At 50.9% G+C, this 14,192-nt stretch overlaps 1 protein-coding gene across 1 annotated transcript; it reads right to left on the bottom strand.

The window, feature by feature from the left end:
• Window positions 1-498: 498 nt before the first annotated feature.
• Window positions 499-12,633, bottom strand: LOC122680688 (polycystic kidney disease and receptor for egg jelly-related protein-like). The gene is made up of 4 exons (XM_043882315.1): window positions 12,628-12,633; window positions 12,249-12,433; window positions 3,389-8,189; window positions 499-3,241 (listed from the first exon to the last, which is right to left on the bottom strand). The coding sequence occupies exons 1-4, from the start codon at window positions 12,631-12,633 to the stop codon at window positions 1,064-1,066; spliced, it is 7,170 nt and encodes a 2,389-aa protein (XP_043738250.1). The 3' UTR covers window positions 499-1,063.
• Between the last annotated feature and the right edge of the window lie 1,559 nt (window positions 12,634-14,192).

The raw sequence follows: 14,192 nt of genomic DNA, 5'->3' as shown, positions 1-14,192 counted from the left end.
GAGTGACAAACACCTGGGAGAAAGCGGCCACGACCTGTGGGTTGTTCTGCTTTGCTGGCACTGGATTTGGAGGGCAGGCACCATCTGTGTACCCACCCTATCACAGAAATCACTGCAGGCCTCATAGAAAACATCATACATTTAATTCACATCAAGCTTAAAGTGGCATCTACGTAAAGGAACATGCTTTAGGGTGAAAATACAGGAGCTGTTACACCATTTTCTTAACTAACGTGTTATAAACAAGCCACCAGGCCATCAATAACCAAAGCTCAAATCCTAGAAGTATATATGGCAACACACATTACATGGAATATTTAATACCTTTCAGTGTGAACCCCTCAACACAAACACATGACTTGTTGTCTCAGAAAAGGCATGTTTCATAGACAGAAACATGTTACTAAATTGTATATCCATAACTTGCAGTAGCCTTAAGCAGCAGATGGGAACCTTCACATTGATGTGCCCTGGTCCACATCCCTCCATTTCCAGGCAAAAGGGCCACTCCTGGGACCCCTCATGAGGCCCCTCCAGCCCTGCCCAGCTGGAGTGTGGAGAGGGGAGTAAGGGGCGGGGAGGCGCTGCAGCCCCGTCAGCAAAGGGAAGGGCCAGCAGGACTGAGGGGCCTGGGCTCTGCCCGGAACCACTAGCCCTGGCAGTCCAGCCTTGGGGAGAGGGGGACCACAATAGCAGGAGCATTCACCTGCTGCTTCTGACAAGCTGAGATGAGGCTGGGGGCCCTTAAAGCTCCCTCCCCCAAATCTAGATCTCTAACCCTCTAAACTGCAGTCGGTGCCAAAGACAGCAACTTCTAAGAAAAAGGGAGATGAACCCAGGACTCACAGATGGTCGCCCTCCTCTCTCCGCAGAGGCCACACTGCCCTTGACCCTCCTTTCAAGTCCCAAGAGTGGAGGCCACCACGGCAGACGTGTCCAGACGTGGGGGTGTGCACTGTGAAGGATGTGGAGAGAAAACACAACTGAGCCACTAAACATTCCTTGATCCCAGAAACTGAGCCTTGGGGAGAAACCTGCCTGTGGGTCTTGACACTGTCCTGGATCACACGACGAGGTAAACCATTTTCTTCCCGTTAATGTTCCTGGTCTTCAGCCCCAGGTAGTGGCGGCTGTTCTTCTCTGGATGCCCGTACACCATGTTGATGAAGAACTTGGGTTCGTCTTCTGCCCTGGGTTTGAAGCACAGGCAGCAAAAAGCAGATCGTAGCCGGCGACACAGGTAAGTCATGGCTTCCGCCTCTTCTGAGGGCTCCTCATATACGGGCTGCTTCATTTCCTCATAGGCAGACAAAATCACAGCACGAAATAAGTTGATCAATATGCAGATCATCACCAGTACGAAAGATGAGAGGAAGAGGATCCCGAGAACCTGGTTATTGAAAAATTCAGTGTTCTGAAAAGCTGAGACACAGTAGGAAACTACTGTCTGGGTGGCGTGGATCATGTCACTGTAGTTCCACTCGTCCTGCCCGAACACCAAGTAGCCGAATGCCATGAAGACAAAGAAATACACAGACAGCACCAATGCCATGTGGCAGATGCCAGGAAGGGCAGTCTGGATGGCCCTCTGAGCCAGACGCACATCGTAAAAGACCCTGGAATACCGGAGCGTCTTCAGGATCGTCAGAAATACCAGGAAACCCAAAATCATCTTCATGGTGTGATCCACTTGAGCCACTGCATGAAAGGGAATGAAATCCTCGGGATTTGACAGGTAAGCCCGAACTACACCGATGGCCAAGAAGTACTTCCTGAAAAAGAACACGATCAACAAGGCAAGGAAGAATTTAAGAGCAAAGCTGACCCAATTATATACACTTTTCACGTAGGCCGTCCATTCATCCGTGATGACATTGACCTCATCGGCAATATAGGCGAGAAAGAAAAGGTAGATGGCCACATACAAGTAGATTTCTTCTGAGTATTTTCTGCTGAAATGAGTGAGCGAGAAGGAGTGAGCATTCAGGCTAGTGTTCACAACACCTAACTGAGAGACCTCGAAGATGACCGAGATGCTACAGAGGAGACTGATGTCTGGATTGAAGGTGGTCAGTTCCACAATCACAGACCAGGTCTTCTCATCCAGCCAGTGGCTTTTCTGGAGTTCGCTGAGCCTCAGTGTGGAATTAAACTGCTGCTCTGCCGGAAAAAAGTAGAAGGCGTACCCTCCTGAGCCATAGGTGTGCAGCAGCCCATGGGAAGTGTACGCCCATCTCTTCTCTGGAGGCTTATAAGTAAACCCTTTGGTCGTCTTGTCGGTGTCCCGCTTGCTAACTTTATTCCATGACCCAGAGTAGTTTTTTGTGTCTTCTGGGTCCATCCCATATTCGGGGTGACAGCGAATCTCTCCTTTGAGGCTGCCCTCCACAAATTTCTTGGCCGGCAGACACGTTATCTCTCCAGGTTGCGCCCTCACCTGCCTCATCAGCGGCAGGCCAAGGATTTTAGAGGAGCTGTCAGGCAGAAACGTGGGATTTGGGTCATTGTGGAGCAGAGGCAACAGCACCCCATTCAGCCATTGATAGATGCCTTCCAGCCTGGTCACGCCTGCCAGATCCACAGAGAACTGGTCACGAATAAACTGATTGTAGTAAAAGCTGTCAGTGGGGTGTAGGATTGTGACTAGGCTCAGCAAGAGAGCCAGAAAGATGAAGTGAGTGAGGATGTAAATAAGGAACAGGAAAGCTCTTCTCTTGATCCTCTTCTTTCTTTTGAATATTGTGATTTCATCTTGGGTGAGAGGCTGGTACATCCTTGAGTTTCGAAGCTCCATGACGAACTGGTGGCGTGTGTCCATTTCTTCTGGGTCCTTCCAGAGGTTTTGCAGCTTGATCTCAGTGAAGTGATAGTTGCTGATCCACGAAAGGTTCTTCGAATACTTGGCTGTACTTGTCCTGTAGCTTGACGTAAGCATGATTTTAGATGGCTGCACTAGAAAGACTGACAAGGTGAATGCACAGAACGATGCAAACAGCCATGCTATTGACTTTTCGAGGCCGTAAGTCAGTCCATAAAATATGATGAAGTAGGAGGATACTGCACAGGTGAGAAAAACTAGGAGCCAGGCCACACTAACGCAGCACCGTGGCAGGACCATCCTGGGCTTCTCTTTGAGGGCTCGCGAACCTGGCTGGGGAGGCAGATCCTCGGAAGAAACGCTTTGATTGTCTTCAACATTTGGGTTATTGGTGTTTTTGTTCTTCTCCTGGGCCCTAGAGATCTTTCTTTGGGTGCCAGAGGCCTTTCCTGGGGTGTCGGAGACCTTTCTCAGGGTGCCGGAGTCCTTTCTTTGTGTCCTGGAGACATCTTTTTGGGGCCTGGAGACCTTGCTTTGGGTGCCTGATATCTTCTTTTGGGTGCCAGAGACCTTGCTTTCTGCTTGCTTGGGCGGGGGCTGTCCTTTAGAGGTGACCTCGACAGAAGACTTGGGTTTTGCAGGATGTCTGTTAGACTTCTCAGGCTCCTGGGAGTGTGTCTTGTTAATTTCGTATGCATGCCACTTTCCCAGCCGTTCTTCCCAGTGTTCATTTGCAGCTGGCTTCAAAGGATGCTTCCGAGGAGTGACCTCATTTAGAGATACAAGAGGTCTCCTCTGGGAATAGATGAACAAAGATGTGATCACTAGTTGCACAGGGAGGGTAATAAAGGCACTTTCCAATCCGATCACCATCGACCTGATGTACCTCTGCTCCTGTGGCTCTGCTTCGATTTCCTTGTCTAAATGAAAGAACATAATATTACACAGAAGTGTGGACAACAACATGGCTAAGCAACAGGACAGCCTCTGGAGCCTATTGAACGGTGCAGAAATGACACCAGAAAAAACAGAGAACCACAAGTGGTTTCTCCCCAGGTTATAATTTAAATCAATGAGGAAAAAGTCCATTTTCTTCAGAGGCTTGTCTGGGGGGATTACTTGAAAGGTTCGGTCCAAAGAGGATTCGATAGAAAACCATTCTCGGCACATGAAGAGCCAGATGTGTCTGCTGAACAGATTCTCCACTTTGATTCTACTTAAATACCATTCAGGAGACCTGCCCTCATTGTTGTGCCACACACGGAGGGAATGGATGTCCCCCAAGTCCTTTTTTGTTGCTAGGAGGAAAGTGCAGATGCTTCCTCGGTAGAGAGTTGTAAATTGTGGGTGGCTTAAACAGTGCACATCACTGCTACCTTCAGTTCCATGCAGTTGGATAAAGACATTGGCCCTGGTCCCAGAACCACAACGGCTTCCTGTAAAAACAGTGACTAGGTAACACACATTATCATAAGGATCATTATCAAGCAGAACTATCATATGCTCCCTAAGATACTGGTCCATTTCATCTCTGTGCAAGGCCCAGAAGGCAAGGACCAAGTACAACAGCAAAATGAGAAGTACAGTGAAGAGGGTCACAGGGTTTTGGGTGATTTTCTTGATGACCTCCAAGTGTAAATCCACAGGGTTAGGGACCACGATCACCTTGGCCATCAAATAGTGGGTGCGCAGGTGAAGGTTGGCCTGTTCGATTATATCCAGCTGCCGCTTGGCCCGCCGCAGGTTCTTGCAGACACAGTGCACTCTTTGCCAAGTGGTCCTCTCTCCAATAATGCAGGTATCTTCTCTCCAATCGCTCTGGATCCCAAACATATTCAGGCATGTAATGCTGAAAACAGAAATTCTCACCAACTTGTTATTGGGCTTTAGGACAAAGCGAGGTGCCTGTAGAAGCACACCGACGGTGCACTCGGAGGAAGCGGTTCGCTGAGCTATGACCTGCAGCAGGGCTGCGGGGAGACACAGCACTCGGGCCTGCTTCACCGGACACTCCGGGTCAAACAGGTCACTCTCGTTGGCAATTGGAGGGATTTCATGGGGCACCAGGTAGCTGGTCATCAAAGAGTTGGGTGTGATCTCACGGCCCGCATACACAGACACCGTGAACAACACGGACACTTCTGCCATGATGTGGATCAACACGTCCCTCCCTGCTGTACAGTCCACAACAAAGCTAAACGCCCCTGTCGTCTTTCTCAATGATTCATCCACTGCATAAGGCTCTGAGCTGGGTCCCACCGTGAGATTAAAAGTTCCAAAGCTCAGGTTTTTCCTGATGAGATACACTTCCACTGCATCAGGTGGGATCTCAATCCCGTCACCCGTGGCCTCGACTCCTGTCATTCGGAATCCAACCACCTGGGTCAAACTGTTTTCCCCATAATTTAGCCAAGGGAAAGGGTCATCCACAAATTCACAAAACATCGTGGAAATCGGAGCGTTGGCAGGCAGACTAGGAATGCTGTTCACGTTTAGGGTGGGATAAAAGCAATTCTGACAGTGCTTCTGGGTGCTGAAGAACTTGGTAACATTCCACTTTTCTGTTTTCTTGACATACATTCTAAAGTTGGAGGTCCTCAAGGCAGTGGTCTCGTTCTCTGGCACTTTCACAGCCAATACCGTGTCTGCTAGAGATTCAACCACGTGGAAAGGCTCTTCGAAGACTTCATAATGAACCAGCAGTTTCAGGATATTAGACAAGGTTGTTAATATTCCAGTGCACACACTTTCTATTTGCTCAGAAGAAATGCGCTTATCTCTCTGATGACTATCTTGGAGGGCTTGGCTTGCTTGCCAAGTCCTCACCGTGGCCAGTTTCTGAGAGAATGCATTGATCTCAGAGGTTTTCTCTGTTAATTTAGTAACAGCCATGACCACCTGGCTAATATTCACCAAAGTGTTTATAGGAAGAATGAGTGTCTGATTGAAAAGGTGTTCTCGCAGTTTAATTTTCTCAGCTTGAAGATTTACATTGGTTTTCATGTTATTCAAGACAGACGCTACTACATATATTAAATAACTTGCATTTAGAAAATCCTGCTGTTGAAGCAAAGCAGACAGGGAGGAATCTGGTCCCATGGTGAAGTTGGATAACTCCTCCAGCACAGTCAGTGATGACTTTACGTCAGTGGGAGGCCGCACAGTGGCGTAAAAGTTCACCTGAGAAAAAGCTCCCAGAGAGGTATTATATGCCTGAGCTATTATTTTCAAGGAATAGTGACTGTCCAACACACCAACAGGGAGAAAGGAAGGGGGTGATGTGCAATTCTTCCCCAAATATAGGACGGACCCAAAGTTATTCTCTTTCAAAGAACTGATTTCACCAAAACCATGTACATCAGGAACTATTATTTTATATGTAAGAACAATGTTCTTATCCTTGAAACAAGTACAAATGACAACAAACTTTGTAATGAAGGAAATTCCTTTCTCTGGAACAATTTTGCAGTCTGTGGTTACTGGCACATGGCGAATAATGAAAGGATACCTTAAGGCCAAGGTGACTCCACTCCAAGTTGCTGCATTTAGAGAAATCCAAAACTTATCTTCCCTGAAATTCCAGAAAGCAAAAGGCTTTATAGACACGTAGGCACCATTCCGTCCTGTTGACGTTTGCCCCGTCCAGTCAAAAGGCACCTCCTGACCTGACGACGTCAGAATGGACCACCAATAGACATCTCGGCCTGCCGTACAACCTGTGCAATCCAGAGACAACGAGAATCTCTCTGATAAAACCAAAACCTGGTCACAGTTTTCAATACATGAGATGCTTGCTACCGGGGCTCCTTGAAGCACGTGCAGTGTTGCATCAGCAAATGCTGACCTGCCGGTCTTCTGGATCACCAGTCTGAAAAAATATACACGGCCACCTTGAAGTGTTCCTGGAGAAAGTGTGAGAATAGGACCAGAGGCCAATGTCCACTTGAGATCAACCTGCTCCGGGAGACAAACTTCCTTGCTTATCACTGTTATTTTTTTTCCATCATAGTTTCTTGGGTTTGTGGTACAGTACCAGAGAAACTTAAGTCTCTCTTTCTCTAGAGGGTCTGTTTCCTCTGGATCAGAAGACATATTTCCATTGAGAGTCACCCCATCTGTGAAATTAATTGTGATGTTGGAAGGCCCTGAAATAACAGCATTCAGGGGACGTCTATAAATGACGACATAGATGCCATCTGATCTGCTCTGCCCTTCAACCTGGGGATGCCGCGATCTGAGAACCGCCGAAAAATTAAACAGATATATTCCCCAAGGTAAAGAATATGGGGGTATAATCAACACTGTTACAGATCTACCTAACCTGACTGGTGGGTTTCTCAGAGGTTTACTCCAGTCAGGCACGGCTCCTACATAGGGCACGGGAAAGATAGACCAGATCCGCTCATAGTACTCTTGGGTTGGACAGAAGAGGATGACTGTTGCATTGAAGGTGTCTCGCATGTCCCTGGTCAGTCGGACCGGTTTATCGTCGTTCCTACTTATCCGCACGCGGTCCAAATGACAGGCCGACGATCGGGTTACCTGACAGGACACCGAGGACTCAGCGCGTTCCGATCTGTTCGGGCTGACAGCTTCTAAGAAGACCGGGGTGGGTCCGTCCGTGGGACACTCGGTTCGGGCCACGAATCCCGGGTAGGAGCGCCGGGCGCGGTGCAGAGCCCGACGGGGCAACGCGTGGTGCTCGGCGGCCGCAGGCCCGAGCAGCCCGAGGCGGAATGTCCACTCCAGAGGCCCGAGCGAGCGCGGCAGGTGGGACAGCCAGCGCAGGGAGAGCCGGCCGCCGGGCGCGGACAGCTGCAGGTCCACCGGCGCGGGCGCGGGCGCGGTGGCGGCGGCGCCGCGGGCGCGCAGCTGGACGTGCGCGCGGAGGCAGCGCGGCGCGAGGCCCGCGGGACGCCCGGCCGGCAGGCAGAGGCCGCGGCGGCCGCTCAGCAAGATGCCGCCACCCGGGGCCGCGCGGGCCCGGAGGCTGACGCGGGCGCGGCCGGCTCCAAGGCCGCCAAAGCCTGCGCCCCGCTCCCCAGGGTCCCGGGAGGCCCTCACCGAGAGGAGCGCGGCCTCTGGGCCCCGCGCCTGGACGAGGGCCTGGGTCTCGGAAGGGGAACGCCGGGCCGAGGCGGGCGTCGGGACGGGGAGGTCTCGGGACGGCGAGCCGGGCGCCTGCGGGGGAGCCGGGGGCGGAGGCTGGCGGCCAGGCCCACAGCCCAGGCCCAGGCCCAGGCCCAGGAGCAGGAGAGCCGGCCCGGGCCCCATGGCAGCGCCCGGTGCGAGCTGCGTCGGCGGCGCAGGGCGGAGGGCCAACGGACAAGGCGTGTGCGGCGCGGGGCGGCCGGGGCGCGGGCCGGGGTCACTGCGGGCGTGGGGTTCGGGGGCTACGGTGGCCTGAGGTCAGCGTGGTCAGTGGGCTTCCTGCGGCCCAGGAAATCAGTCGTTTAATTTCCTCTCCTTGGTTCTGACCTGTGAATTCAGCTTACACTTTCACTTACAGATACTTAGAGTTTCTGTAAAAATCCCCACAGTTATTGATTTGTAATTCAGTTTTGTTATGGTCACAGAATATTCTGTGCGATCCTTTACCGTTTCGAACGAGTTGAGACTCGTGTGAGTCCACCGTGTGGTCCGTCTTAGGTCCATCTGTGTGTCCCATGTCACCTGAATAGAATGTGCCTTCCACTGTTGTTGGGTGTACTGTCCTCTGTTTGGGAGTCAAGTCAAGAAGGGTGGTGCTGTTCCTTAGATCTATGTATTGTCTGCAGTGTTTTCTAGTTCTAGCAATTGCTGAGAGACAGTGATAATCTCTCCTACTGTAACCGTGGAATTGTCTATTTCGTTGTTTAATTCTGTTAACTTTTGCTTCCTATATTTTGGAGCTCTGTTTATTAGGTAGACACACAATTGTGGTTTTGTCTTTCTGTTGAATTGCCCCTCTTTTCATTATGAAATGTGTTTATCTTTTGTGACAATCTTCGATTTGAATTCTCCTTTGCCTGGTTAAAAAAAATAGTCATATTATATGTCAATTATATCACAATATATATAGGTAAAGGCAATGGAATGAAGTATAATAAGATGGCAACACTGGCCTTCTCAAGTTTATTGTCTATGTGGCATATGTTTTTTTCATTCATTTCAGTTCAGTTCAGTCGCTCAGTCCTGTCCAACTCTTTGTGACCCCATGAACCACAGCATGCCAGGCCTCCCTGTCCATCACCAACTCCCGGAGTTTACTCAAACCCATGTCCATTGAGTCAGTGATGCCATCCAACCATCTCATCCTCTGTTGTCCCCTTCTCCTCCTGCCCTCATCTTTCCCAGCATCAGGGTCTTTTCAAATGAGTCAGCTCTTCCAATCAGGTGGCCAAAGTATTGGAGTTTCAGCTTCAACATCAGTCCTTCCAATGTACACCCAGGACTGATCTCCTTTAGGATGGACTGGTTGGATCTCCTTGCAGTCCAAGGGACTCTCAAGAGTCTTCTCCAACACCATACTTCCAAAAGCATCGATGCGTCGGCGCTCAGCTTTCTTTATAATCCAACTCTCACATCTATACATGACTACTGGAAAAACCATAGCCTTGAGTAGACCGACCTTTGTTGGAAAAGTAATGTCTCTGCTTTTTAATATGCAGTGATTTTGGAACCCCGCAAAATAAAGTCAGCCATTGTTTCCACTGTTTCCCCATCTATTTGCCATGAAGTGTTGGGACCAGATGCCATGATCTTAGTTTTCTGAATGTTGAGCTTTAAGCCAACTTTTTCACTCTCCTCTTTCACTTTCATCAAGAGGCTTTTTAGTTCTTCTTCACTTTCTGCCATAAGGGTGGTGTCATCTGCATATCTGAGGTTATTGATATTACTCCTGGCAATCTTGATTCCAGTTTGTGCTTCTTCTCAGCCAGCGTTTCTCATGATGTACTCTGCATAGAAGTTAAATAAGCAGGGTGACAATATACAGCCTTGATGTACTCCTTTTCCTATTTGGAACCAGTCTGTTGTTCCATGTCCAGTTCTAACTGTTGCTTCCTGACCTGCATACAGATTTTTCAAGAGGCAGGTCAGCTGGTCTGGTATTCCCATCTCTTTCAGAATTTTCCACAGTTTATTGTATCCACACAGTCAAAGGCTTTGGCATACTCAATAAAGCAGAAATAGATGTTTTCTTGGAACTCTCTTGCTTTTTCGATGATCCAGCAGATGTTGGCAATTTGATCTCTGGTTCCTCTGCCTTTTCTAAAACCAGCCTGCTATGCTAAGTCACTTCAGTCATGTCCGACTCTGTGTGACCCCATAGACGGCAGCCCACCAGGCTCCCCCGTCCCTGGAATTCTCCAGGCAAGAATACTGGAGTGGGTTGCCATTTCTTTCTCCAATGCATGAAAGTGAAAAATGAAAGTGAAATCGCTCAGTTGTGTCCGACTCTTAGAGACCCCATGGACTGCAGCCTACCAGGCTCCCCCATCCATGGGATTTCCCAGGCAAGAGTACTGGAGTGGGGTGCCATTGCTTTCTCCACTAAAACCAGCCTAAAACCTGCCTTTTCATTCATTTACTTTCAACTTATTTATGTCTTCCCGTTTATAGTGCAGGAAGTGTCTTCTGCAGGCAACATATCATAGAATTTTACTCTTTTATCCACTCAGTCAATCTCTGCCTTTTAATTGAGTTGTTTACACCATCAACTCTGAATGTTCTTTCGAAGGACTGATCCTGAAACTCCAATACTTGGAACCTGATGAGAAGAGCCAATTCATTGGAAGAAACTCTGATGCTGGGAAATATTGAAGGCAAAAGGAGAAGGGAGGGCAGAGGATGAGATGGTAAAATAATATCACCAGCTCAATGAATATGAATTTGAGCAAACTCTGGGAGATGGTAGATGACAGAGGAGCCTGGCAAGGTGCACGCCATGTCTTGGCAAATAATAAACCGGACTTAGCAACTGAAAAAACCAAAGACCATTTACAGTTAATGTAACTACTCTCAGAATTTCATATCATGATTGATATGTTTGGTTTAGATGTGTCATCTAATTATTTGTTTCTTATTATCCCTGATTATCCCTTATGATCTCTGATTTTTTGCTTTTCATTTGCAATTAATTCATTTAACATTAGTCATTTCACACAGGGTTCTCTAGCACGTACTATACTAGGCACTTTTCTAGGCTTCAACACCAAGCCTAGTTCCCATAGAGCTTCCTTATAATAGGAATGAGCGACAATCAAAATTAACCCAAGCATGATACTCCATGTGGAATTTTGAATGTGATAAGTGATAAGATGAAAAATAAGGCAGTTAAAGATAAAAATGAGGATGAGATGGGGAATCAAGGAAGGCCTCTTCAAGGAGGTGCCCTCTGAGCCCACAGATCACCATGAAATGAGGGCGCATGCCTCACAAAGAGCTAGGGAAGGGCATAATAGGACAGGGACCTGTAAGTACAAATGCAGGGAGGCAGGAAAGAGAGAGAAGGTTAGTAGTGGGGCTTGAGTAAGCAGAGAGGAGAGGAAGTGGTAGACGATGTCATTGGAGAGACGGCCAGTGACCAGAGCAAGCTGGGCCTCAGAGACCATGGTCGTGTGTTTGAATTTTATCTCAAGTGGCTTGGGAAGTGTTTGAGGGTTTTGAGCAGGGAAGGGCCTGATCTGATTTCCAGGTTGGAAGCATCCTCCTGCGGTGAGGGAGATAGACTGTAGGTGGACAGGGTTGAAGGATCAGGGGCCTCTTAGGCGGGGTCAAGGGAAACCAAAGGCACAGGCCTGCCTGCTGCAAGAACACTCAGTATGTGAGTGAGCTGGTCCTGACTCAGTTTGGGGTTAGTGGCCATGGAGGTGGTGTGCTGTGGGGAATTCAGAAAAGATGCACGTGCTAATGCACTGGCTGTCAGAGGCCCGACTACATGATTTTCAGGGCCCTGTGCAAAATCAAAATGTAGGAACCTTGTTCAAAGATGGTCAAGAATTTCAAGATGACCACAGCAGAGGTTTAAAGCGAGCATGGGGTCCTTCTAAGTGTGAGGCCCTGTGCAACTGTCCGGGCCACACCCAGGACAGAGGCATCCGGGGTCGGGGCCCTTACAGCATGGCCCCTGGTCCCACTTGTTGTTCAAAGGGACCGCTGCCCCAGGGCTCCTCTGCCTCCCAGGGGTCCCTGCAGTCACCTCTCAGGGGGGTCCCCATGGAAAGGGACTCCCTCATCCCACCCACTCTCCCACGCCCGCCCTCCGCCCCTGCCGCCCCTGGCTCCTGTCTGATCGGGTAGGTGGGGCTCACACCAAAGCTGCCAGCCTGGGGTGGCCCTGGGTTCCCCCCGCCGGGAGGGTAACCCTCCTGGCGCTGCGGGTGTGTCGGAGGCAAGTAGTGGAAGGGGGACCGCGCCCGCCCCCAGCCCCGCCCCCGAGGCTCGACACCCCGCCCCCGCTCGGAAGGGCGCGGCGACGCGCAGACCACCGCGGACGCGGGGCCGCGGGCACCATGGCCGCCACCACACCGATGTGCGACTGTCAGGTACCCGGAGGCCGCCCTCGGCAGAGCGCCCGCGGACCCGCATCCCCGAGGTGGCCTGGTGCGCGGGTGGCAGCGCGATCAGACCTTCCTGGGGACCAGAGGGGGCGAGGTCCCCAAGAGATGAGTGCGGGTCCTGGGCACACGGAAGGGACAAGGGGACTCTCCAGTGCAGCCAGGCCCCAAGAAACATGCGCGTGTCCTGGCCACTCAGAGACCACAGGTCGTCCTAAGAAGTTTAGCCCCTTATATACAAGTTTTATTTCAGCTGGCTAGCTTCCTCACCTGCATTGAAGCCTGCTGGCCAGGCCTTCTCTTGAGTACCGCCTCCACTGGAGGCAGCCGCAGCCAAGGGCACAGAGCCAGGTGGGATGCTAAGTGCTTCCCCGCGGGCCTGGCCCCTCCCTCTGTGCTGGGGCACACTGGCTGGCCGCTACCCTGGACGCACCCTGGACACCCTGGCTTGCAGGCCCCAGGGCCTCGGCTTCTCTGACTCAGAGGCCCCTCCTCCAGCGCCTCCCCTCCCAGGAGCAGAGACTGAGACCCAGGGAGGGACCACCATGTACCCGGGAGTGACAACTGCTCCTGGGCCTGGCTCAGGGTTGGCCCTCACTTGGACGTGCCCGGTCCATCTGCTGGATGCAATGCCATGAGGCACTGAGCCCCTTCATCACTCAGAGGAGAGCAGCCGGGCTCCGGGAGGCCACGGCCAAGGCCTCCCAGCCCACAGAAGGCAGCCTGAGCACCATCCATGCTCCCTGGACAGGCCTGCTCCCCAGCTCCCAGCAGGGCTCGTCCCCTGGACGTTGCCCTGGAGGGCTCCCAGCACCCTGTCCTCCCCAGGGGGCAGCGGTGCCCTCCTGGGGCCACAGGGCACATGGGTCTCTGCAGACCTCTGGGTTCACAGAAGTAGAGGTGGGACTTGACAGGAGGTGACAGGGTCTGTGATGCAGTCCTGAGTCAGGGCTTTGAGGGGGGACACAGGGGACTTCTCTGTAATCTTGGCTCCGTGCTGGGGGACCAGGCGTCACCACCCAGGGGGCCAGATGCAGGAAGGTCCCCTGGACACCTTGGCATTGGGCCCTCCTGCTGGGCGCCATCTGTGTGGGCACCTGTGGGTGGCAGGATGGTTCAGGAAGTCAGAGGGGGACTGAGATGAGAGTCACAACCGCCAGGAGCAGGAAGGGTGATGTGGGGGGACCCCTTCTCTCCCTTCACACTTGGTCTACTGCTGGCGCCCACACTCTGATCCCAGCACCAGTCCACTCCAGACAGTTACTAGGCAAGGCTATAGTCCTAGGAAATTAAGGATTGAAATCGGGAGATAATGAGAGGTACTACCCAGGAACATGAAGTGGACCATCATTTCATTACAGTAGATGGGGAAACAATGGAAACAGTGACAGACTTTATTTTCTTGGGCTCCAAAATCACTGCAGATGACTGCAGCCATGAAAGTAAAAGATGCTTACTCCTTGGAAGAAAAATATGAAAAACCTAGACAGCATATTTCAAAGCAGAGACTTTGCTGATACAGGTCCATCTAGTCAAAGCTATGGTTTTTCCAGTAGTCATGTATGGATGTGCGAGTTGGACCATAAAGAAGTTTGAGTGCCGAAAGCTGATGCTTTTCAACTGTTGTGTTAGAGATGCCTGTTGGAGAGTCCTTTGGACTGCAAGGAGATCAAACCAGTCCATGCTAAAGGAAATCAGTCCTGAATATTCATTGGAAGGACTGATGCTGAAGCTGAAGCTCAGTACTTTGACCACGTGATGCCAAGAGCTTACTCATTAGCAAAGACCCGGATGCTAGAGGACAGGAGAAGGGGACGACAGAGGATGAGATGGTT

This window comes from Cervus elaphus, chromosome 22, assembly GCF_910594005.1.
Source record: "Cervus elaphus chromosome 22, mCerEla1.1, whole genome shotgun sequence".
Classification (NCBI taxonomy): Eukaryota; Metazoa; Chordata; class Mammalia; order Artiodactyla; family Cervidae; genus Cervus; species Cervus elaphus.
This window is presented reverse-complemented; position numbering and strand designations above follow the sequence as displayed.